The sequence below is a fragment of the Indicator indicator genome, chromosome Z (genome assembly GCF_027791375.1).
Source record: "Indicator indicator isolate 239-I01 chromosome Z, UM_Iind_1.1, whole genome shotgun sequence".
In the NCBI taxonomy this organism is placed as follows: domain Eukaryota; kingdom Metazoa; phylum Chordata; class Aves; order Piciformes; family Indicatoridae; genus Indicator; species Indicator indicator.
This window is the reverse complement of record NC_072053.1, coordinates 82,590,708-82,616,735: the sequence shown is the minus strand read 5'-3', so window position 1 is coordinate 82,616,735 and position 26,028 is coordinate 82,590,708. Positions and strand designations below refer to the sequence as shown.

General features: G+C 47.8%; 1 protein-coding gene across 1 annotated transcript in view; it reads right to left on the bottom strand.

Annotated features, from left to right (window-relative positions):
* The window catches only part of RIGI (RNA sensor RIG-I), a 32,636-nt gene extending 8,772 nt beyond the window's left edge, over window positions 1–23,864 (bottom strand). The window contains exons 1-14 of the mRNA XM_054397650.1: window positions 23,759–23,864; window positions 23,479–23,610; window positions 20,992–21,170; window positions 17,666–17,816; window positions 16,802–16,924; window positions 15,880–15,993; window positions 13,893–14,046; window positions 11,709–11,967; window positions 9,709–9,871; window positions 8,318–8,419; window positions 5,790–5,947; window positions 4,870–5,005; window positions 3,367–3,515; window positions 395–485 (exon numbers count right to left, since the gene is read on the bottom strand). Of these exons, the coding sequence (XP_054253625.1) occupies window positions 395–485; window positions 3,367–3,515; window positions 4,870–5,005; window positions 5,790–5,947; window positions 8,318–8,419; window positions 9,709–9,871; window positions 11,709–11,967; window positions 13,893–14,046; window positions 15,880–15,993; window positions 16,802–16,924; window positions 17,666–17,816; window positions 20,992–21,170; window positions 23,479–23,610; window positions 23,759–23,864 (2,017 nt within the window). The remainder of the gene's footprint in view (window positions 1–394; window positions 486–3,366; window positions 3,516–4,869; window positions 5,006–5,789; window positions 5,948–8,317; window positions 8,420–9,708; window positions 9,872–11,708; window positions 11,968–13,892; window positions 14,047–15,879; window positions 15,994–16,801; window positions 16,925–17,665; window positions 17,817–20,991; window positions 21,171–23,478; window positions 23,611–23,758) is intronic.
* Window positions 23,865–26,028: the final 2,164 nt, after the last annotated feature.

Sequence of the window (26,028 nt, the reverse complement as noted above, 5' to 3'; positions counted from 1 at the left end):
CAGCTGTAGCTTCTCTTCTACTTAAAACACCTTTGTGCCACCAAACACAACATAAGAGAGATCTGCAAGAGGAGCAGGGGAAATACCACTAGAAATAACCACAGGAAGCCACAACAGTGAGCAGTGTCTAAACTTCAATTAATGAAAGATTCCTGAAGCAAAGGCCACTGATGGTGTTACTGCTGCTGTAACCAAAGACTCTGCACAGAAAAAGCAATCATCTCCCTGAGGTTGCTTAAAGGTCTTGTAGATACGGTAGAAAGCATGGTGCAAACTTGCATGACCTTCTTCTGTTCAAGAGCACAGAAGATGAACACAGGAAGAATTGAACATGTTTAGCAGTGCAGCCACTGTAGGTCTAGCAACTGGTAATCCTCAATGCAAACTTCCATACCTGTTTTTTGATCTCTTCTTCCATGACCCATCAACACTCCAGGCTTTATGTGGCTCAACAGAGGGTTTGCTTCTATCCACTTCTTCAAAGCCTGTAAAGTAAACCAGGGAGTTAGATCCCTGTCCAGATGAAGTGCAGGTTAGGGATAGAGAGGTGGATCCATGCTTGCCTAGATCCCTGTCCAGATGAAGTGCAGGTTAGGGATAGAGAGGTGGATCCATGCTTGCCTAGATCCCTGTCCAGATGAAGTGCAGGTTAGGGATAGAGAGGTGGATCCAAGCTTGCCTATACAGTCAACACTTCAGAAAACCAAAAGAGAAAAGAAGGTGGAACTTGTGTGTCAGGAGGGCTCATCTAGTAACAGGTGAGAAAGCAAGGGCCACAGCCATGATGCCAGCTCAAACCATGACACAGAGATGTGGTGTTGAGGGACATAGTTTAGCATCAGAATTACCAGAGTTAGACAACAATTGGTCTTGATGATCTTAAAGGTCTTTTTACAACTGAGATGATTCTGTCATTCTATGATTTCCCCTTTCCACAGCCCTGCAGCTCCAGAGGGTCACAGGGTCAGAGGATGTTAGGGGTTGGATGGGACCTCTGGAGATTTTAGAGTCGCACCCCATGGCAAGCTAGGGAGGCAGCAGCCTTTCACTGCTATGTAGTGTGCCTCTTTTTCTCATAACCCAACAGATCACTGGGATGCTGCACCTCTGGGGCCCAAAGGAAAAGAGCTGTTGTTTACAAAGTGCACTTCCTCACTGCACAGTGAAAGCAGCACCTTCAAACTGCTCTTACCCAGTTCAGCCAAGCCACATCCATCATGGAGAGCTGCCAGCAGATGCTTGGTGTTCTTAGCTTGGACTTCAGTCTGCCCTTGTTTTTTTTGTCCTGTCTGGAAATTCATCCAGCATGTCTGTACCCAAGGATGAAATGGGGGGTGGGACTCTCAGCTGATAAATGTGTTTGAAGTAGCCAGAGACTATGACATCCAGCAGTAAATGTTTAAAGAGATACTGAGCTAATGATTAGCAGCAGCACACTTACCTCAAACATGAACACTTTTTGGGAAGAAGGTGTTGGCAGCAAGTTAAAAATACCAACCAGCCTAGATTCTTGATCCTAGGCAACCAGGAAATGGCCCAAGCATGAACATTTTTGGGGAAAGAAGGTATTGGAAGCAAGTTAAAAATATCAACCAGCCTAGATTCTTGATCCTAGACAACTAAGAAATGGCTCAAGCATGAACATTGTTGGGGAACAAGGCACTGGAAGCAAGCAAAAAAAGATTACCCAGGCTAGATTCTTGATCTTGGGCACCCATACAATAAACCAATATGTCAGAAGGATCCAGACAACATCTGCTCCACAGTGTCTTTCCCTTTTCTTGCTCAGGAACACATGCTAGGGCACATCCTCTGGGAAACCCATAAATACCTGCTGATGTGCAGTCAGTAATAGAGCTGCTGGTTTGTTACATTGACACCTTAGAGTAAAAAACCTTGTAGCACACGTTGTTAAAACTGACTTCAGACACAAACATCTGACACAATGATCAACTATGACAGGTAGCAAGAATAAATTTCTTTCTTTAGGACAGAAAAAGAAAAACCCAAACCTACTCCCAACCCTCATCCTGTCTCAGAGAATGCTTAGAAAGATAGGGAAAGATAAGGATTTTCTTAGGAAAGTCAAATCCCAGAATCACAGAAAACATCCAGTTGGAAGAGACCTCCAAGGTCATCCAGTTCAACCCCCAACCCAGCACTAGGGTCAACACTAAACCATGTCCCTAAGCACCAGGTCCACACACTGCTTGAACACCCCCAGGGATGGTGACCCCAGCACTGCCCTGGGCAGACCATTCCAGTGTTTGAGAACCCTCTCTGTGCAGAAATGTTTCCTGACATCCAGCCTGAACCTCCCATGGCACAGCTTGAAACCATTTCCTCTGGTCCCATTGCTTGACACCCAGGAGCAGAGGCTGCCCCCTCCTCACTCCAACCTCCCTTCAGGGAGTTGTAGAGAGCCATGAGGTCTCCCCTCAGCCTCCTCTTCTCCAGACTGAACACCCCCAGCGCCCTCAGATGCTCCTCACAGGCCAGGTGCTCCAGGCCCTTCTCCAGCCTTGTTGCCCTTCTCTGGACACACTCCAGCCCCTCAATGTCCTTCCTGTAGTGGGAGCCCCAGAACTGAACACAGCCCTTGAGGTGTGACAGTGCTGAGCACAGGGGGATGATCACCTCCCTGTCCCTGCTGGCCACAGTGTTTCTAGCCCAAGCCAGGATGCCATTGGCTTTCTTGGCCACCTGGGCACTGCTGGCTCATGGTCAGTTGAATGTTAACCAACACACCCAGGGCCCTCTCCAAGCTGCAGCTTTCCAACCACACCTCCCCAAGTCTGTAGCTCCCCATGGGGTTGTTGTGACCCAGGTGCAGGACCTGGCACTTGGCCTTGTTGAACTTCATACATTTATCCTTGGCCCTTTGGTCTAACCTGTCCAGGTCCTGCTGCAAGGCCTCCTTACCCTCTAGCAGATGCAGCCACCCAGCTTGGTGTCACCTGCAGACTTACTGAGGTGTCCTCAATCCCTTCATTGCTAAAGCTATTAAAGAGGAGAGACCCCAGTACTGAACCCTGGGGGACACCTCTAGTGACTGGCAGCAGCCAGATTTAACTCCATTCACCACCACACTCTGCTCCTGGCCATCCAGCCAGTTCTTATCCAGTGCAGAGTTCACTGAGCTAAGCCTTGTGCCAGGAGTTTCTGAAGGACAATGCTGTGGGAGACAGTGTCAAAGGCTTTGCTAAAGCCCAGGTAGACAATGTCCACAGCCCTTCCCTCACCCACTAGGCAATCCATGCCTATTTTTCTATTTCTAGATCAAAAAGAGAAAGGCAGTCAGGCATACAAAACAGAGGAGGCATTCTTGTTTTCTCACTTCAGGAGCTTTAAGAAGAAAAGTCTTACAGCTACTAAGGCTCTTGTCTTGGCAAAGAGAAGAGTGCGAGTGTCGGAGTTGTAGCGGTATGCTTCATCCAGGATGCAAGCAAGCTCTTCCAGCTTGGGGTTCTCATTGGACTCATCTTTTGAAAGGGCAGTCAGTTCTGCCTCTTTCTCTGGGAAAAACAAAAACAAACACAAAACAGCAATGTCCAGAATAATTTACCTTCCTTAGTGCAGAAAGCAGAATTCCCACCCAAACCGACTGTCAGACGCCACCCACAATCTCTTCAAGCTAAACTCAACAAAATTCCCAGAAGGAAATCCTAAATCTCTCAAATTTTGTCCCAAACCCACAGGAGACCTTCTGTGCTGTGGTGTGCAGCAAAAGACAGCCACAGAGCATGCTCAGTTCTTGCAAAACCAGCCATTTCCCCTTGGGAAGCAACTGGCGTGAGAGGGCAGACAAGCCCCTGCAGAGGCTTAAAATTGCAGCACACCAGATCACAGCCTGGTTTGCAGCACACTGATGCTAAATTAGAAGTCAGAGAACAATGCAGCCTCTCACTTCTCATCATCAGAAGGGCATAAGGGCCACCTGCCTCTTCCCAGATGTTTGGGATTTGTCCAGGAGCATTGGGCAGCAGGAGGAAGAGCAGCAAATGCTGCCTTATCTCACACTGCCAGCATCTGTAGACCATCCCCTTCTGGTGGGATGCACCCTTAAGGAGACCTCTGCCTTGTCTCCAAGTCACATTTTCAAGAACCTACTATAGCATCTTAGCTCCTGCACTAGAAATCCGTGGTCCCAGGAAGGAGGTTCCCCACCCTGCCTCTTCTACCATCATATTTGCACCCACATGGCCTCTAGATTGTCCAATGTACTCTGCCCTGGTGAAGCCCCACCTGGAATACTGCATCCGGGTCTGGGCTCCCCAGCGCAAGAGGGACAGGGATCTGCTGGAGAGAGTCTAAGGGAGGGCTACCAGGATGATGAAGGGACTGGAGGAAAAGGACTTATGAGGAGAGGCTGAGAGCCCTGGGGCTGTTTAGTCTGGAGAGGAGAAGACTGAGAGGGGATCTAATAAATGCCTATAAATATCTGAGGAGTGGGGGTCAAGAGGGAGGGGACAGGCTCTGCTCAGTTGCACCTTGTGATAGGACAAGGGGTAATGGATAGAAACTACAGCACAGGAGGTTCCACCTCACCATGAGGAGGAACTTCTTCACTGTGAGCCTCACAGAGCACTGGAACAGGCTGCCCAGAGAGGTTGTGGAGGCTCCTTCTCTGGAGACTTTCAAGCCCCATCTGGATGTGTTCCTGTGTGACCTGTGCTGGATTCTATGGTCCTGCTCTGGCAGGGGGGTTGGACTGGAAGATCTCCAGAGGTCCCTTTCAACCCCTGACATTGTGTGAGCCTGTGATCTGTTTCTGGAAAACAAACACCCTTACTCTGAAGAAAGCTCATGCATCATCCTACCCCACAAGCCCTCTTCTGCTGCCCTGCAGCCACCACTGTGTGAAAATACCTTGAAATCTGGCTGTGAGTCGCTTCTCTAACTGTGTGTAGGGTCCATTCCTGACGTTTGTGAAGAACTCAGTGAGGTAGGCCAGAGCATCTTCAATGCGAGCATCTTCACTGATCATGAGAGCGTCGTTGAACTTCTGCTCGGGGGGAGAAACAAACACAGGGATTGAGACCTCCTTTCCCACAGGATGTGGGATGAAGGCAAGCTTCAGTTAAACTGAATGGTGCAAACTTGTGTTGTTCTTCCATTGCATGGCAACAGGAGCATTACACAGTCTCCTCTGTCCAGAGAAGGGCAACAAAGCTGGTGAAAGGTCTAGAGCACAAGTCTTGTAAGGAGCAGCTGAGGGAAGTGAGGTTGTGTAGGCTGGAGAAAAGGAGGCTGAGGGGAGACCTCATTGCTCTCTATAACTCCCAGAAAGGAGGCTGGAGTGAGGTGGGAGTTGGTCTCCTCCCCAGTATCAGGTCACAGAATGAGAGGAAACAGCCTGAAACTGTGCCAGGGGAGGTATAGGTTGGACATGAAGAACAATTTCTTTGCTGCAAGAGTGGTCAGGCATTGGAACAGGCTGCCCAAGGAGGTGGTGGAGTCATCATCCCTGGTGGACATGGCACTTTGGGACACAGTTTAATGGCCATGGTGGTGTTGTGTTGGTGGTTGGACCGAGTGACTTTAGAGGGTGTGGCAGTTTAGGTTGGGTGCCTCCTGGGTGACCTCCTTTTCCAACCACAACAATTCTATGATTCTAGGATTAGACTGTTTGTAGCAAGACAACTCTCACATGCCGTGCTTTAGCCTTTCTGCTTTAGTGTCAGATCAAAAGATTCAGGTTCAAAACCTAATGCTAAGTTGGACATGCCCGCACCAGAAGTCCCAGGGTGGCTCCCCTCTCTGTGGAAGGAAGGAGGACACACACTTACACGCAGGTGTTCAGTGCAGATGAAAAGGTCTCTGCAGACGCTGCTCTCCTTCTCCTTATCTGGCAGCTGCAGCAGCCTGCATTTCTTCTGCGTGGTGACTATCCACTGTTCATACCTCTGTGTTCCAAAATCCTTCTTGTTGATTGGGGAGATAGTGTCTGGTGAAGAAGAAGGGAACAAATATTTATTCATCTTCACAGGCTCACAGGGGTTGGAAGGGACCTCTAGAGATCATCAAGTCCAACCCCCCTGCCAGAGCAGGACCACAGAATCCAGCACAGGTCACACAGGAACACATCCAGACAGGGCTGGAAAGTCTTCAGGGAAGACGACTCCACAACCCCTCTGGGGAGCCTGTTCCAGTGCTCTCTGACCCTCACACTGAAGAAGTTCATCCTCATGCACTTCCTCTGCTGTAGTTTATACCCACTGCCCTTGTCCTAACACAGGATGCAACTGAGCAGAGCCTGTCCCCTCCCTTTTGACCCCCAGCCCTCAGATATTTATAAACATTGTTCAGATCCCCTCTCAGTCTTCTCTTCTTCAGACTAAACACCCCCAGGGGTCTCAGCCTCTCCTCACAGGGCAGTACTCCAGGGCCTTCATCATCCTTGTAGCCCTCCCTTGGACTCTCTCCAGCAGATCCCTGTCTGTCCTGAACTGGGGAGCCCCAAACTGGATGCAGTATTCCCGGTGGAATCTCAGCAGGGCAGAGTAGAGGGGGAGGAGAACCTCCCTGGATCTGCTGGACACACTCCTCTGAATGCATCCCAGGACCCCATTGGCCCTCTTGGCCACAAGGGCACATCTTGACTAACAAATAGCCAGAACAGTTAGCTAGAAGATAAAACACTTCCCATGACATGAGCCCTAAGAGCAGAAGAACACTCTGTGTTACAATCTCAGGATCACTGAGGCTGGAAGGCACCAGTGGAGGTCTCCAGTCCAACCCTCTGCTCAAAGAAGAGTCACCTAGGGCAAATCACTCAGGATCATGTCCACATGGAATCTGAGTATTTCCAAGGATGAAGAGTCCACATCTGTGGGCAACCTGTTCCAGTGTTCCAACACCCTTCACAGAATCACAAAATGGTAGGGGTTGGAAGGAACCTCTGGAGATTGAGTCCAACCCCCCTGCCAAGTCAGGTGCACCTAAAGAAGGTCACACAGGAACATGTCCAGGAGGGTTTTGAATGTCTCCAGAGATGAACACTCCAACACCTCTCTGGGCATCCAGTTCCAGTGCTGCATGACCCTTAAAGAAGTTCCTCATGTTTAGATGGAACAACTGAGAAAGAGTGAGAAACTGCAGAGCAGCAAGAATTAAACTGCTGCTGGAAGGCAGAAACTACAACATTCAGAGTAACATCATAACTGAGACCCTTCTTGATTTCCTTGACAGAGGCAGCATCAGGTATGGAGCATTTGGAGAGATGCTTAAACAGGAACACAACACAGAGGTCTCTCTCATCAGTGACGCAGAGCTCCTTGCATTCTGAAAGCAAGCCCTTTGGCAGCTTTGTTTCAGTTGATCTAAACACTCAGGATGATTTGACAGGGTCAACAGCACACACATCAGAGGATGAAAAACACAGGCTAGAATCCAAGCAAGAATATTCATAGAATAGAATCATAGAATCACAGAATCAGTCAGGGCTGGAAGGGACCACAAGGATCGTCCAGTTCCAACCCCCCTGCCATGGGCAGGGACACCTCACACTGGATCAGGCTGGCCAGAGCCTCATCCAGCCTGGCCTTAAACACCTCCAGGGATGGGGCCTCAACCACCTCCCTGGACAACCCATTCCAGGCTCTCACCACTCTCATGGGGAAGAACTTCTTCCTCACGTCCAGTCTGAATCTCCCCACTTCCAGCTTTATTCCATTCCCCCCTATCCTATCACTACCTGACATCCTAAAAAGTCCCTCCCCAGCTTTCTTGTAGCCCCCTTCAGATACCGGAAAGCCACAAGAAGGTCACCTTGGAGCCTTCTCTTCTCCAGACTGAACAGCCCCAACTCTCTCAGTCTCTCCTCACAGCAGAGCAACTCCAGCCCTCTGCTCATCCTGGTGGCCCTTCTCTGGACACCTTCCAGCATGTCCAGATCCCTCTTGTAATAGAGGCTCCAGAACTGGATGCAGTACTCCAGGTGGGGTCTCAGCAGAGCTGAGCAGAGGGGGAGAATCACCTCCCTTGCCCTGCTGGCCACACTTCTCCTGATGCAGCCCAGGCTCTGCTTGGCTTTCTGGGCTGCAAGTGCACATTGACAGCTCCTGTTGAGCTTCTCGTCCACCAGCACCCCCAAGTCCCTCTCCTCAGGGCTGCTTTATAATATTAATGACTATCAAACTAACAGGAACAGAGTAAACTTTGTAATGTCTTACCCAGGAAACACTGGTTAAAGGCAAGTGAAAAGGGAAGGGGAGAAGGGAAGTGGACAAAGGGTGAGTGTTCTGGCAGCCAGGAGGACTCACACTGATGTGATCAAAGAATGAATCCCAGTTACAGGCATGTTACAGTATCTTACCCACTGAGTAAATCCTCCTCATCAGCGCCTCTGTCTCAGACATCAGACCTGAGATGATGTCTGCAAAGTGATTCTGAGCTCGCATTTTAACCCACCGGACATCTGGAGACAAGAAATGGGAGTCAGCAGCCTGAATAAGTGAAACAGTAAGTAAAACCAGAACAAACCCTTGTCTAGAGGAATGTTACACCTCACACAATCACTATGGTTGGAAACCACCTTCAAGATCATACAATCACAGAATTGTCATGGTTGGAAGGGACCTCAAGGATCATCCAGGTCCAACCCCCCTGCCATGGCCAGGGACACCACCTCACATTAGAGCAGGTTGCTCACAGCCACCTCCAGCCTAGCTGCAAAAACCTCCAGGGATGAGGCTTCTACCATCCCCCTGGGCAACCTCTGCCAGTGTCTCACCACCCTCAGGGGGAAGAACTTCTTCCTAACATCCAATCTGAATCTCCCCACTTCTAGTTTTGCTCCATTCCCCCCAGTCCTATCACTCCCTGACACCCTAAAAATTCCCTCCCCAGCTTTCTTGTAGCCCCCTTCAGGTACTGGAAGGCTACAAGAAGGTCACCTCAGAGCCTTCTCTTCTCCAGACTGAACAGCCCCAACTCCCTCAGTCTGTCCCCATAGGAGAGGAGCTCCAGCCCCCTGCTCATCCTCATGGCCCTTCTCTGGTCACATTCCAGATCCTTCCTGTAACAGAGGCTCCAGAACTGGATGCAGTACTCCAGGTGGGGTCTCACCAGAGCAGAGTAGAGGGGGAGAATCATCAAGTTCAACCACTAACTCTACCAGGGCCAATGGTACACCATATCCTTGAGCACCATATCTAGAGTTCTTCTAAAATACCTCCAGGGATGACAATTCAACCACTTCCCTGGGCAGCCTGTTCCAATGCAGTGCTCTGTACAATCATAATGATATTTATTCTTAAAGAGCATTGTAGCTGCACATAAAGAAACAGCCCCCAGTCTTCACTGGCAGAACTAAATAAAAACTAGAGACTGCAAATCTCAGCACAGAGAAAATTTGCCCAAATGGGCACTACCTTACTGTGGAGCAACAAGGAACTGCCTGCTTCAGCTCCTTTTCAACCTAGCAGGCAGCAAAGCTTTCAAGCTTTCAACTTAGTAAGGTTGGAAAATCCCTCAAAGGTCACTGAGTTCAACCATCAACGCAACACTGCTATGCTCACTGAACCATGACCCCAAGTGCCATGTCTACATAGCTTTTGAACACCTCCAGGGATGGGGACTCCACCACTCCCCTGGGCAGCCTTTTCCAACCTTGGTCAGCTTCACTTGACCAAAGGGGGATTGGACAGCTGCCTTAATTATGGTGGTTTGAATCTTCTAGGAGAAATAAAACAGAAGCATGCTTACGTGTTTCTGGCTTGGTTCCAAACCTCTGCAGATCCTCTTTGTTCTCTCTGACAGTGGATATGGTCTGTATGTCAAGGTAGCAGCAGAGGGTACAGATGTGCTCTATTGCTTCCTTGATGCTCTTGGCATTACCAACTCCAACAGAAGCAGTTAAACCTACAATCTGAGCACACACAAAGAGCAGTGGTTGCTCCTTTGTCACAAATGAAAAAAAAAAAAAAACAAACCCCACACCACAGGAAATCCCTCTGGATGCATTCCTGCGTGACCTGCTCTGGCAGAGGGGTTGGACTGGATGATCTCTTGAGGTCCTTTCCAGCCCCTAACATTCTGTGACACTATAAACAATTGCCAAGTTGTCACTATATAACCATAGACTGGTTTGGGCTGGAAGGGAACTTCAAGAACATCTAATTCCAACCCCTGACATAGGTAGGGACACCTCCTACTAAAGCAGGTTCCTCAAGACCCCATCCAACCTGACTTTGAACAATTCCAGGGTTGCAGCCTCTGCTTTCTCTGGGCAACCTGTTCCAGTGTCTCATCACCCTCATGGGAAGAATTTCTTCTTAATGTCTAATCTAAATCCAGCTTCTTCCAGTTTGAAGCCATTGATCCTTCTTCTGTTACTACATGCCTTTGTAAAAAGTCCCTCTCCAGCTGTCCTGCAGTCCCATTTAAGCACTGCTGGAATGTGTCCAGAGAAGGGCCATGAGGATGATCAGAGGGCTGGAGCTGCTCTGCTATGGAGACAGACAGAGAGTTGGGGCTGTTCAGTTTGGAGAAGAGAAGGCTCTGAGGAAACCTTCTTGTGGCCTTCCAGTATCTGAAAGGGGCTACAAGAAAGCTGGAGAGGGACTTTTTAAGGTGTCAGGGAGTGATAGGAGTAGGGGGAATGGAGCAAAACTAGAAATGGGGAGATTCAGATTGGATGTTAGGAAGAAATTCTTCCCCATGAGGGTGGTGAGAGACTGGAACAGGATACCCAGTGGGGTGGTGGAAGCCTCATCCTTGGAGGTTTTTAAGGCCAGGCTGGATGAGGCTGTGAGCAACCTGCTGTAGTGTGAGGTGTCCCTGCCCATGGCAGGGGGGTTGGAACTGGATGAGCCTTGAGGTCCTTTCCAACCCTGACAATTCTGTGATTCTATGATTGTATGACTGAAAATCCACCAGAAGTTTTCCCTAGAGCTTTCTCTTCTCTAGCTTGAACAGCCTCAACTCTTTCAGCCTGTTTTCACAGCATTGATGCTCCAGCCCTCTGATTCTCTTCATGTCCCTCCTCTGGACCTACTGTAACAGTTCCATGTCCACCTTAAACAAAAGAGGCAGCTGAAATAAACATGTGTGCAAGGACTAAATCTTGAGAGCCAAACTTTGACCCTGGTTGTGCAGTCTCCAAGGCACTCAAACTGAGAGTGATCAAACTGAAATTGAACTATCCACTGTCTAAAATCCATATCCCCCTGTATTTGTCAGTGCTCAGCATACACAAAAATCCCAAATCCATCCCCAGAACTGCCCTCTGCACTCATTCAGAGGAGATGTCTTTCCAGCTGGACCAAAACCTCCTGCCAGAGGAGGCAGGGGCCCCACGTGTTGCAGCCTTGCAGACAGGGACAGAGAGGTGGTAAGGAAGTTTTGAGGCACATACTTTCTTCTCAGCCCAGCAATCCTGTTTGGTCCTAAGTATTCTGGTCCTGTCTCATGCTTGATCAGTCTTTCTTGGCAGCTGCAAGGAAGATGTAACACAGGAAAAACAGCCTGGAGGTGCTCAGGAAGAGGTGGTGTGGGGGGAAAGTGTTCCAGGTGCTACTCTTCCAGCTTGCAGCCATTGTTAAATCACAGGATGTTAGGGGTTGGAAGGGTGCCTCTGGACATCTTTGGGTCCAAACGGGAGTTTGAAATGGATTAAGACAAAAGGCAAGATTTCAGGCTTTCCTGACTGCACTGCAAACCACATTTTCCTTCAAGGTTTCCACCACTGGCAGGCTGGTCCTTACCTGGGGCAGCTGGTCTGCAGAGGAGTCAAATTTTTGCTCCAGGTATCTGGTCATTAACACATTGTAAGGGTGGTTGCCTGTGGTGTTGTGGCACTCATCAAATATCATCAGGGTGAAGATGCAGAGGGAGGTGAGGATCCCTTGCTTGAAGCAGTTGACAAGAATCTGGGGCGTCAGCACAATGATGTCGCTGTCCTCGAACACGTTCTCCACAGGGATGCTGGAGACTGTTTCACCACAGATTCCTTGAACAGAGTATCTAGGATGACGAGGCAAAAGATAGGGCATGAAAACAGATGTCTTCGGGGCCAACCCCCCCCCCCCAAAAAATCTAGAACAATGGACTTCTTAGCAAGCCTGAAGAAAGGTAATAACTGAGTTCAAAACATCAGAGTGTTGGTGCAGCGATTTCATAGAATCACAGAATTGTCAGGGCTGGAAGGGACCTCAAGGATCATCCAGTTCCAACCTCCCTGCCATGGGCAGGGACACCTCACACTACAGCAGGTTGCTCACAGCCACCTCCAGACTGGCTGCAAAAAAACGTCCAGGGATGAGGCTTCCACCACCTCCCTGGGCAACCTGTGCCAGTCTTTCACCACCCTCATGGGGAAGAATTTCTTCCTAACATCCAATCTGAATCTACTCATTTCTAGTTTTGTTTCATTCCCCCCAGTCCTATCACTACCTGACACCCTTAAAAAGTCCCTCTCCAGCTCTGACCCACAGAAGCTGAGATAAAAAAATGCTGAGGGTCAACAACTGCATTTTAAACTCCCCTTAAATAAAATACTTCAGATCTGAGAGGGTGATGGATTTATAAATTTACCTGTCAGTTCCCATGCCAGCTGTATTTGGAGATCCTTGCTCTTTAACCTTTTCAATATACACCTGGCAGCACAGGGCTGTTTGCTGTCCAGCAGCCTCACTTTTCCCATTACAGCCATAAGGATTGATAAATAGATATCCAGTAATCATCTCCTTCAAAATCAGAAGCTGTAGCTTGTCAATACTCCCCTAAGCAATTTTCAGTCCCCTTTGAGGGATGGATTATCATTTTCTGACAAGGGGTTTCAAAGAAAAAGAAGGAAGTTTGGGTCATAACATTTGGTCACACCAGTGACGGAAGGAGAGGACACAGTCTCAAGTTGTGCCAGGGGAAGTTTGGGATGGATGTTAGGAAGAAATTCTTCACAGAAAGAGAGATTGGCCCTTGGAATGGGCTGCCCAGGGAGGTGATGGAGTCACTGTCCCTGGAAGTGTTTTAAAAAAAAACCCTGGATGAGGCACTTGGTGCCATGGTCCCTTCCAGCCCCTAACATCCTGTGATCCTGTGAATTAAGGTCCTCATTCTCTGAAAGCAGAACTAGAGGCAATAAGCATAGATTATAGCAAGGAAGATTTCTGACAGAATCAGAAAGCAGTACCAAGTGTCTGATGATTATTTACTGGGATAGTTTGTCCTGGATTGTGGAACTACTATCACTGATTTGGTTTAGGAACCAAGAAAATGATTGTCTTTAGAAAGAAATGCTTTCCATTGAGGGTGGTGAGACACTGGAACTGCCCAGGGAGGTTGTGGATGCCTCCTCCCTGGAGGTGTTGGAGGCTGGGTTGGATGGGGCCTTGAGCAACCTGGGCTGGTGGGAGGTGTCCCTGCCCATGGTGGGTGGGTCAGAACAAGATGATCTTCAAGGTCCCTTCCAACCCAAACCAGTCTATGATTCTATGGTTTAGTTGATTAGATGGTGTTGAGTGATAGGTTGGACTTGATGATCTCAAAGGTCTTTTCCAACCTGTTTAACTCTGTGATTCTGTGAAAAGGAAGGGAGACTCTGCCATTTGAGAGTGGAAAGACAAAACCCAGCACTGCTTTCTGCAGCTGCCCTGTTTGGAGAGGGGGCTGAAAGAAGTCTCAAGAGACAGCACACTTCACCCTCTTCCAGAGGAAAGCACACGTACACCTTGGCCATCTCCAGACACATCTCTCCAGCAGTGCTTAAACTGTCCAACAGCAGACTTCAAACTCTGCAAACAAAGTCTTGCCACTAGGCTATCATCCTTACATTGATGGCAGAGGCTCTTGTCACCAGTAACCCCATCCCACTTTGCCCTAGCCACAGCTGGCCCAGAGGGCAGTTTATCTCTGTGGAGGAACCCAGCAGGCAGAATTATCACACTCACCCTTTCCTTTCAAAATGCTGCCTGAACACATTCTGCTGTTGTTCATACACTGGCACTTTGGTTGCCAGGAAGACAACTTTCGCCTTCCGGCCCGGGGGCACGTTTTGCAGGTGGTGTTCACAGATCAGAAGGGCCACAAAAGTTTTTCCAGATCCTTTAAAAAAAAAAAAAAAAGGAAGAGCACAAATGGTAAAACACTGCTATGAAAGGAGCCCATCTTATCTGGATGCCCTGTAACAAGAGGGAGGTGACAAGGAGCCTGTTACACTTCCAGACTCTTTGGGGACAGATTTGGATGCATGCTTCCTGCTTGCCCAGGCAGGTCATGGTCACTTTCTACCTGTCTCAGTCTGCAAAGACTGTGCAGCAGTCACTGGGAAGGAAAACCCTTCTGCAGTTTGGAGTTCCTTGACATCACCATTTCTGCTCTTAGTATGTGCTCCTACATCCAGTCCCAACATGGCACAAGCACCACAGAAGCACAGAATGGTTAAAGATCATCTAGTTCCAGTCCTCTTCCAACACCCTCCACCTGTCCAGTCTGGCTTTGAACACATCCAGGGAGGGACAACTTGTTCCAGTGTCTCACCACCCTCACTGTAAAGAATTTCTTCCTAATCTCCAGCCTAAATCTCCCCTCCTCAAGCTTCAGTCCATTCTCCCTCATCCTACCACTACGAGCCCTTGTAAGATGTCTATCCTCAGCTCTCCTGTAGACCCCCTTCATGTACTGGAAGGCTGCTGTAAGATGTCACTGGAGCCTTCTCTTCTCCAATCTGAACAGCCCCAGCTCTCTCAGCTTGTCCCCATTGGGAAGGTGCTTCAGACCTCTGATCATCTTCGTGGCCTCCTCTGGACCCGCTTCAACAGTTTGATGTCCTGCTTGTGGCTGGGGGCACCAGAACAGGACACAGTACAGGCAGTACCACCTTCCACCCTCCCCTATGCAGCCTTGCTCCTCTAACATTTTGTTTTCCTCAGCACTGAAGCTCACTGTACAGGCCACCCAGAGCTCTTCTGTGTCCCTGCCTCTGCTGTCCCACCTTCCTCATCAGGTGAGAATCAGGCTAGCAATACGGGAAAACAGGTGGAGAGAAAGAGCTGATTGATCTCTCATTTGCTGCTTAACTTAGACCTTCTTAATTCAGTCCTAAGTTTCTGCAAAAGTTGCCTGTGCTGTTGGCACTGAAGGACAGGAGACAGGGCGGTCTTAGGGTAACTCATCCTATTTTTCCTTCACCTTGCAAGCTGAATGTGTTAAAGATCTTCAAATAACAGTGAATGATTTTAACTCAAAGATCTGCCCTGGGGAGAGAGAAAGCATAGGTCAGAGTGTGTGACACCTGAATACAAGCACTGAAATGCCAAGAGGTGCCTCTGTCCTGCTCAGTCTCTGTGCTGCTGTTGGTCATGAATGTCAGGTTAGATCTGAATCTACTCCAAGGAAGGCTGGAGCAGGTCCAGAGAGGGGAAACAAGGCTGGAGAAGGGTTTGAGGGAACTGTGGTTGTTTAGCCTGGAGAAGAGGAGGCTGAGGGGAGACCTCATTGCTCTCTACAACTCCCTGGAAGGAGGTTGGAGTGAGGTGGGTGTTGGTCTCCCCTCACAAGTCACAACTGATAGCACAAGGGGAAATGGCATCAAGTTATGGCAGGGGAGGTTTAGGTTGGACGTTAGGATAAACTTCAACACTGAAAGGGTTCTGAAAACCTGGAGCAGGCTGCCCAGGGCAGGGGTTGAATCCCCATCTCTGGATGTACTTTAAAGCCATCTAGACATGGTGCTCAAGGGTATGATGTAGTAATGGCCTTGCTAGAGTTAGATAATGGTTGGACTTGATGACCTTGAAGGTCTTTTCCAACTGCAGTGATTCTGTGGCTGCTTTTAAACAAACAGCTGGAAAAGCTCATCTCAGCCTTCACCCTTCTCTCCTCTTCATAGCCCTTTCCACCAAGGGATATTTTTTTAACACACATGTGTTTTCTTACCTGTGGGAGCACATATCAGAGTATTATTCCCATTGATTGCAGGCTGTGCAAGTTCGATCTGGTAACTCCGAGCTTTCTTTGTTTCATACACAGCTGGAGACTCACAGGTCCCTCCTAGGAGAGAACCACAGTTTTGGGAAGAGTGTAGCAAGAAAAATGCATGGAATGCCTTGTGCCCCACACTGTTGCTGTGATAAATGACTGAGGCAGAGTCTCTGCAGTCTACATAGAACATTCTGTGATAGACGACCCTTCTGGCAGGACACACACCTCCCACAGAAGGGTGTTGACAGCATGTTTTTGTTACTACTCAGCTGTGCTTCCTAAAGTGAATTCATTTCAAGGCCTTGGCTGACAGATCTCACCTCAACTGACCTTTTTTTTTTTTTCTCAACTCTTGAGAACACCAGAGCTCATTTACCCCCAGATATATGCACAGCATTCCTTCCAGCCTTCTGTTCTACAGACTTTGGAAGTCAAAACTTTTAAATTGTGGTCTTGTCAGAGGGTTTGCACTTAAGAAACTGGAACTAGAAACAAAGTTTGCCACAGAAGACATGGCAGCCACTTCACAGACCCTTTGCAGCCCCATTCAGCTCTCTAGGATGGCTAAGATCAGGCCATGTGTGAATCAGTTACATCAGAGGAGAGATGAATCAACAGTCTGGTGTTTGGAGGCCTTTGTGATAACATGCTGAAAGAAGAATCTGTGATTCTGTGAAGTGTGGTAAATGAGGGGGAACACCTAACATGTGCATTGCCCAGCATGAGATCCTTCAAACACCAGAACAAGGAGAGAGATAAATCAGGTCAGAGATCCATGCTAGTTCCTCAGTACCTTCCTCTCTGGACCACCACATCTGCATGCTTCAGGAGTCCAAGGAAATGGACAATTCCAGCCAGAAACTGCTTTAAGTCTTACCTGAAGCTGAAGAGAGATTTTCACTGAGATTATCACATTCTGCTTCTTCAGAAAACGTCACCATGGCTTCAAAGCTGTTCTCAGAGGAATCTGCCACTTCACCATCAAAATCTTTGAAATTTTCTGCAGAGTCACAAAAAGACCAGGCAGGTTATTGACTCTTTTGACTTTAAAGTGTTGTACTTGTGGGGATGACAAGGTGAAGGAGTTGGTTGCTGGCATGGAAAGACTCCATGAAACCATGCTGCATCTAGGCTCCCTTTCAATTTAAGATGGATAGCACTGAGATTCTTGGGTGTTGAAGACCAACATTCTCAGTGTACATTTATTATCCCCTAAAAATCAAGGGGGATAATGAATTGGGAGGCAAGTTATATCCCCTGTGTTTAGTGACAAGATTACAGGTCTAACAGGGGTAAAGAAGGCCTAGAAGGAAGGTGGGGAGAGACTTTTGACAAGGGCTTGCAGCCACAGGATGAGAGGAAACAGATTTAAACTGGAAGAGGGGTGGTGTAGACTGGATATTAGGAGGACATTCTTTACAGTGAGGGTGCTGAGACCCTGGAACAGATTGCCAAGGGAGGCAAAAAAATAAAAAAATTAAAAAATAATTTGTGATGGTTTGTACTTTAGTACCTGTATTTCATTTTATAAAAGGCATTTTTAATTAAAAAAAAATCTAAAAAAATAGTAAAAAGGGGAGTTTTATTGGGCTTACTCCTAAACAACCATGTTCAAGGCAGCCTAGTGGTATCCTTTTAAATCAGTCTTATTCTCCTGATTAAAAAAACAAAAATATTTGGGGGGTACAAGAATAGGAAAAGAGCATTAAAAAAAAAATAAAGAAGAAAATCCACATTTTACCTTCTCTCATATCCCACAGCTCACTTGCATTGTAATAGCCTGCATTGTCCAGTGCCAGCTGAAGGCTTTTTGGCCAGTTTTCCTTGTCCGACCGACACAGACATTCAATAAGCTTCGTGATCCCAGCTGCTTTGCTCCTGTATTCACTGACCTGTACACAACACAAGAGAAGTTGCTGTAGCTGCTGAGTGACCAAAGCCACTCTTCTTTGATTCTTTGTCTCATGGCAGGTCCTGCACTTGGGTCACAAAAACCCCATGAATGCTACAGGCTTGGGGCAGAGTTGGCTGGAAACTGACCGGTGGGAGAAGACCTGGGGGTACTGATTGACAGCAGCTGAAGATGAGCCAGCATTGTGGCCAGGTGGCCAAGAAGACCACCAGCATCCTGGCCTGGATCAGCAATAGTGTGGCCAGCAGGAGTAGGGAAGTGATCATACCCCTGTACTGGTCACTGGAGAAGGTTGCATCTTGAATACTGTTTTGAGCCCTTCACCACAAGAAGAACATTGAGATGCTGGAGCAGGTCCAGACAAGGGCAATGAAGATGGTCAAGGGTCTGGAGACCAGGGCTGGTGAGGAGTGGCTGAGGAAGAATTCTTCCCCATGAGAGTGGTGAGAGCCTGGAATGGCTTGTCCAGGGAGGTGGTTGAGGCCCCATCCCTGGAGGTGTTTAAGGCCAGGCTGGATGAGGCTCTGGCCAGCCTGCTCTAGTGTGAGGTGTCCCTGCCCATGGCAGGGGGGTTGGAACTGGATGATCCTTGTGGTCCCTTCCAGCCCTGACTGACTCTGTGAGTCTGTGATCTTTGGTTGTTTAGCTGGAGAAGAGGAGGCTGAGGAGAGAGCCTCTTATTCTCTACAACTCCCTGAAAGGAGGTTGGAGCCAGGTGGGAGTTGGGTCTCTTCTCCCAGGTAATAAGCAACAGGATAAAAGGAAGTATCCTTAGGTATTACAGGGTGTGATGGTTTTAAGACTGTCTTTTTAATTTTTCTTCACAAAGTTCAAGCAGAGAAAGTAAAGGAATGTAAATAAGTCACTATTGGGTGTAAAAAAGCAAAATAAGGATTATTCTAAACACTTCCATTGGAGAGAGAGAAATGTTTAAGAATCTCTACTCAAAACAAGGTTGGGGAGTTGAGCAGTCCTGGGCTTGCTTGGCTTCTGTCTGCTTCTTCTTCTTTTCTGGCTGAAGATAACACACTGACCTTGACAAGCTAAGTCTAACAGCCTCTCTGCTTCTTGACTCTCTGCCTTCTGCCAGGGGGGTCTGGGCAAAGTCCTTCTGGCTGGGGGGGAGGCCCTTTGGGGGAAGCAAAGGGAGCTTGGTTGTGCTTTTCTGTTGATTGTATATATTTGTAAATGTTGTGAATTGTGTCTATTTGTACATATTCATTGCATTTCATCATAGATTGTAGATTTGCTTGTAAATACAGCTCTCATTTGCTTCCAGACTGAGCCAGCCTGGTTATGATATATTTCAGCTCTCACACTGCTACACAGGGGAAGTTCAGGTTGGACACAGGAAAAATTTGTTCAGCAAAAGGGTGGTCAAGCCCAGGGCCAGGCTGCCCAGGTGGAGTCACTCTCCCTGGAAGTGTTCAAAAAATGTGTGGATGTGGTATTTTGGGACATGGTTTGAGTGGTGGACTTGCAGTGTTGGGTTACTGTTTGGACTCAGTGACTGTGGAGCTCCTTTTCAACCTTTATGTTTCTACGATTTTGGAATTCCATGATTCTATAATTCTGCGATTCTATGTTCAGTTGAAAGTTGCATTTCCTTCTCACAGAACAAGAGGTTTCCAACAAAATTCAGTCTGCTGCAGTTCTGCCAGCCTAAGCATACACTGGACGTAGCTGGACTGCAAGAGGTAAGCTATTTGCTGCAGTATTCACAAGGTCTGAGAGATCACAGAGCTACTCTGCCAGTTTTCACCTGGCAAGAGCCTTGTAATAAGCCACATCTGTCATAAACTTCTGAGGCTGAACTGATTAAAAAGATAAATAAATGTAATTCCAGAACAGGAAAACACAAAGTACAAAATCTGGTGGCAAATATGATGTTTGGTCAGATGCAATTTCTGACCAAATTTGATGTATCTCCACAAAGAAACAGCACTTTAAAAAAATAGAATAGATGGAGAGGATCCTTCCCAGGAGTCATAAGGAGCAAGGACACCTAACAGACTCCTTCAGAGAGCATCAATAACTTATTATTAACCACTTGTAAATGATGAGAGATTGGTAGCATCACCTAAGTCACTGATAACAACACTGAGCTAGAACTGGGTAATAATTCAGCAGTTTCACATCCAGAGGCAATGAAGATGTTGTTGATCTCTCTGACACTGCATTTAGCTGATGATTTCAGATGTTTCACTTCACCCTCTGACCACCCCTTTGGGTGCTGACGGAACTTGAAGACCCACTCAGAGTTTTTAATGGTGGCTGCAGTTAAAAGTAGAAAGAACTGTATCAAATCTCATAACAAGCAAGAATCAGCTTAGGCAACATCTAAATGCCACTTCACCTGCCTCATCTCTGTATTTTTAGGACCATTAATGCAGTGTGAATGCTCCAGAAAGAGGTCTGTTTGAAAGGCATAGCAAAGCCCCCATGGCACCTTCCCAGAACTCCTGAGGTCTCTTCATGGGAGTCTGGACTGTGCAAAGACACATAGCTGAGCAGTGTCAGCACCAAAGCCATCCCATCCTGCTTCCCTGCCTGTATCCCTTTTGCAAGCCACCTTATCCATCAAGCCAGAGAGGTGAAGAATGAGATCATAGAATCATAGAACCATAAAACCCATCATAGAAGCACAGAAATGTTTTGGCTGGAAAAGACCTCTAAGATCACCGAGTCCATCTGTTGACCTAACACCACCATGGCCATCAAACCCTGTCCCAAAGTGCCATGACCACAGTCTCTTGAGCACCTCCAGGGATGAGGACTCCACCACTTCCCTGGTCAGCCAATGCCTGACCACTCTTTCTGTGAAGAAGTTTTTCTTAATATCCAACCTGAACCTTCCTTGGTTCCATTTCAGGCTATTTCCTCTTGTTCTGTCACCTGACACAAGGGGGGAGAGACTGATCCCCACCTCACTCCAACCTCCCTTCAGTTATTTGTGGGGAGCAATGAGAGGTATGGGTGTTACAGATGGTGCTGCTGTGGGCAGCTCCTCTAAAAAAGAAGAGAGTGAAGTCCCTTGCCAGAGGACTATGGCTGGCCACCCTCCTCCCTCAGCAGCCTGATGGATAGGCTCCAATGCATCCCAGAAGCCAGGCAGCCAGCACTTCCCCATAGCAAAAGAAGGCCATTAGCCATACCTGCAGGATCTCATCACACTCCCTTTCTATCAAGCATGTGTTTATGTAAGGCATGAGCATCACCGGGTCAACTTCTAGCATTGTGGCTTCTATCCTCTTCAGCAGCTCTCTGTGCAGTTCCAGTTTTTCCAGTTTGCTGAAGTCCCAGTTTTCAATGGCTTCTGCCAGCCCAGTGTAACCTTGCACAGAGAGACACAACATTACTACAAGCTCCACCAGGGTCCAGCTGAAGAAACCTCTTTCTCAGCCACACTTGGAGAAATCAAATTTATTTTTCACCTGCAACAGACAAAATCCTGGCTGAACCACGAACAGGTTTTGGGGGGTTTGTGTGTGTGTGGGGTTGTTGGTTTGGTTTTGTTTTGGGGTTTTTTGTAGATTCTGAGTGTTTTCCTTTAAAGCTTCTGTATGTATGACATGAAAAACACCACTTGCCAAGTGGAGTAAGAGCTTTGTAACGTCACAGCTCACATCACCCAAGCAACCATAACCACCTCCTTCCTTTCATTCACACAGTCCTTGGGTCCTTGCAGCCCATGATGCCCTTCCACAGGATTTCCCAGAGCACAAGACACTGAATCACAAACATCTTTGGTCTCATTTGCTTTTATTTACCAGCCAATTACCTTTCTGTCTTGTCCTTAGCTGCCCTCTCCTAGAAAAATCCTTATCATGTTGGGTTCAGGTCAGTCCCTGACTGAAAGCAACACAGACATCTGCAGCCTAGAGAGCTGAAAATACTGTCCTGGAACAGGCAGTGGCAGGGGATTGTACTTAGAGGACTTTAAAGGAAGAAAGTAGGTCAGGGTCCCATAGGGACTGTGGGCAAACAGAGGATTTTCCCTAACTTCCTGTTTTCTTTTGGAGGAGCAGGAAAGTGGTATGGATATCTACCACCACAATGTCTTTAATCTAGTTATCACCTCTCTCTGAATTGTGTGCCAAACACAGTGGTATTGCTGAATTCCAGTCTCTGGTCCAGGGATAGCACTAGCAGAAGCCTAGGGATGACAGAGCAACCCTCCATCTGGTCTGGAAAGCCCAACACAGGCAGTGGCTGTGGCTCTGGCAGGGAAAAGGGATCCTAGAACAGTTTGAGTTGGAAGGGACCTTTAAAGATGAACCTCTCCAGTTTTCTGCTGAAGATACAGCAAATTGAATGCCATCAACTTGCTCAAAGAAGGTATTTTTGCAGTTCAGAAATTATGACTGTCACAGGCTGACAAAAAGTTGCTCTGGACTTAGTATTTGCTTCAAGGGCAGTGTGGGTTGTACTAACTGCTTACTGGCACACTGTAGCTATCCATGGTTAACAGTGAGTAAATGAAAACAAAAGTAGCTTATGGCATGAGATTTTAGGGGTTGAGATATCTCACAAACCACCAACAAGAATCTGTGATGGAGCCTACTGGTGTAGATGAAATCCTGGTAGTGTTACACCTCCACAACCTCTTCTGCCACATTTTGGAAAGGGAATTGCATTAGGACCTCACAGACCAAGCAGTCATAGCTACTGAGGAGCAGTTACCTCACTTGCAAACTATTATGGCTGCCTACTTCTTGAAAACCTTTTGTTTGTTTTTTCTTTCTTCTTTTTTTGTTTAACTGACTATTAAGACCTTTGAATAATTTTTAAAACCCAGTTTCTAATTTAAGACCCTGTCCTTGAATGAACCTAACCCATGTTAGCAGTTAACCCCCTCCCTCACCCCCCTCACATCCTGAAACTCATTTAGCTTTCTCTAGCTTCCTTAAACTATGTTTGGTGAGAACAATGGCTCCCTTGTTTCTTCTTTAAATACTCCATGAGAGACAAGTCTCCTGTCAGGGAAGCTCTGTTCTGCAACCCTTTCTCCAGGATCAAGTTACAAGTCCTTGCTGCTTCTCAGCTGGGGATTTCCTTGAGCCTTCAAAGAGCTTTATTTCCCACCTCTGTCAACCTACTTTTTTCCCTCCTCATCTGGTGTAACCACACTCAACAGCAGAAGCCCAGGGATGGTAGAGCTCCATGCTGTTCTGGAAAGCTGGACACAGGCAGTGGCTGTGGCAGGGAAAAGGAATCCCAGAATGACTTGAGCTGGAAGGTACTGTTAAAGATGCCTAGTTCAAGCCCTCTGCACTGAGCTGGGACATCTTGAACTACAGCAGGGTGTTCAGAACTTCATCCAACCCGACCTGGAGTATTGCCAGGGATGGGGCATCTACCACCTCTCTGGGCAACCTGGGCCAGTGTCTGACCACTCTCACTATAAAAGATGTCTGCCTTGTATCTAGGCTAAATCTCTCCTCTTTCAGTTAAAACCATCACCCCTCGTCCTGTCACAACAGACCCTTCTCAGAAGTCTGTCCCCATCTTTCTCATCAGCTCCTTTAAGCACTCAAAGGCCACAAGAAGTTCTCCCTTTCTCCAGGCTGAACAACCCAAACTCTCTCTGCCTGTCCCCACAGGAGCAGCAGAGGAAATCGCACTCGCGACGGGGTTCCGACCTGCTGCAGCCAGGGCGTCCATGAAGCCCCGGAGCCATCCCTCCTCCTCCAGCTGCAAGATGACATCCAGGAACATCGCAGCAGCTGCTGTCACCCCCTTCTCCTCCTCCTTCCGGATTCTCTCCTTCACCTCTAGCAAAACACCCGAAGCAAAGAGTGAGGGAACGGTCCAGCAGTGTCGGTCTGGAGAGAAGCCCTCCCCACCCACCCACCCACCCACCCCGGCAGGGCAGAAGGGGCTGGGATGGGCACGATGCGGAGGTGCCATCTTCCCCCTCACCGTCCGACAGCCAGTCCGTCATGTTGCTCAGGATGTAGATGGGGTTCAAGCTCTTCTCGATGTACCGCCTGTAGCACTGCAGGCTCCGCTTCTCCTCCGCGGTCATGGCGAGCCCCGCTTCGCACCGGTTCCCCGGTGCCCGGCCCGGGCTGCCTGCGGGGCAGCGAAGACGCCAAGCCCACCCCCTGCACTAGCACCGGGAGACAGGCAGAAAGAAGCCAGCGCGGGCAGGAAAGGGAAACTTGAAGCCACCGGGAGAAAGGAAACCGAAAGCAGACCCAGCATCCGTCTGCCCTTAGCAGAAAAAAAAAAAAAAAAAAAAAAAAAAAAAAAAACCAACCACAAAAAGGCTAAAAGGCACCAAACCACCTCACGTTTTGCGCGTGCACAGGTTCGGGAAGCCTATGACCAGCTCTTTGTTTTTCTCAGGATTAGGGAGGAGTAAAGACATTGTTCTAACCGCTCTTCCCTTTTTCTCCCACAAACCCCTGGGTTTTTTTTTAGGGGCGGTGTCTTGGTTTTTAAAAGACTGAAAGGTAATTTTTAAATTATTATTTATTTTTTTGCGAGGCAAAGCAGGACACGTCCATGCTCTCAGCTGAGCTTGATGGTGTTAGTGTAGCTTGGGAAGGTCCAGAGGAGCAGGCCTGTGGCCCCCAAAAGAGGACTTAGTGACTGAGGGTGCAAAAATTAAATCAAACAATCGAGATATGTGTTTGGTTCCAGGTCTGGTTAGATAAAGGGTGCTGGGTGGTAGCTGCACAAGGGTAGCCCACCCTTAGCTCAAGCAGCCACAGTTCATGTACAATGCAAATAACATTTGAATTGGTGCATGACTGATTATGTGGTCTTACCTCACAGAAGTCTTTCCACATGTGCTCCATCATCAGCCACAGAATCACAGAGTAGTGGGGCTTGGAAGGGACCTCTGAAGATCACCTCATCTAACCCCTCTGCTGAAGCAGGGTCAGCTGGAGTAAATCACACAGCAACACATCCAGATGGGTTTTGAAAGCCTCCAGAGATGGAGACTCCACAGCCTCTCTGGGCAGCCTGGTCCAGTGCTCTGTCACCCTCAAAGGGACTAATCTTTTCCTCATGTTTCTGTGGAACCTCCTAAGTTACAGTTTATGGCTGTTGTCCCTTGTCCTGTCACTAGGTGCCACTGAGAAGAGTCTGGACCCATCCTCTTGTACTCTGCCCTTCAGATACCGATGAACACTGAGATCATAGAATCATAGAATTACAGAATTGTTAGGATTGGAAGGGACCTCAAGGATTATCCAGTTCCAACCCCCTGCCATGGGCACGGACATCTCACACTACAGCAGGTTGCCACCTCCAGCCTGCAAAAACCTCCAGGGATGAAGTTTCCACCACCTCCTTGGGCAACCTCTTCCAGTGTCTCATCACCCTCATGGGGAAGAATTTCTTTCTAACATCCAATCTGAATCTCCCCATTTCTAGTTTTGCTCCATTCCCCCTACTCCTATCACTCCCTGACACCCTAAAAAGTCCCTCCCCAGCTTTCTTGTAGCCCCCTTCAGATACTGGAAGGCCACAAGAAGGTCTCTTTAGAGATCTTCTCTTCTCCAGACTGAACAGCCCCAACTCTCAATCTGTCCTCATAGGAGAGGTGTTCCAGCCCTCTGATCATCCTTTTGGCCCTTCTCCTCTCAGTCTGTTCTTCTCCACGTTAAACAGTCCCAGTTGTCTCAGTGCTCCTCATGGATGTTCCTCAGCATCTTAGCTGCTCTCTGCTGGACTTTCTCTAGTAATTACTTCTTGAACTGGGGAGCACAGAACTGATTGCAGTATTCCAAATGAGGCTTCACCATGGCAAAGCAGATGGGGAGGAGAAGCTCCTAATTGCCTAATTCATTATACTATTACCTAATTCATTATACTATTACCTAATTCATTATCCTAAGGTAGTCCTACATTTATGTTTATATTCTCCAAGGGGTGTGTTTCTTAGTCTTAGAATCACCACAGGTTATGTAGGAGACACCTTAATGGTTTGATCTCTGTTCAAATCTGTCTCTGGTTTCTGCCAAGAAAACAGAATGAGGGATTATCTATAGATGGAAGAATCTCACTACAGACAGAACCTGTCTTTAGATACAGCTCTTACTTACTGTGTCTTGTTCATGATTATTTTAGAGAAAACAGAATGAGGGATTATCTATAGATGGAAGAATCTCACTACAGTCAGAACCTGTCTTTAGATACAGCTCTTAATTACTGTGTCTTGTTCATGATTATTTTAG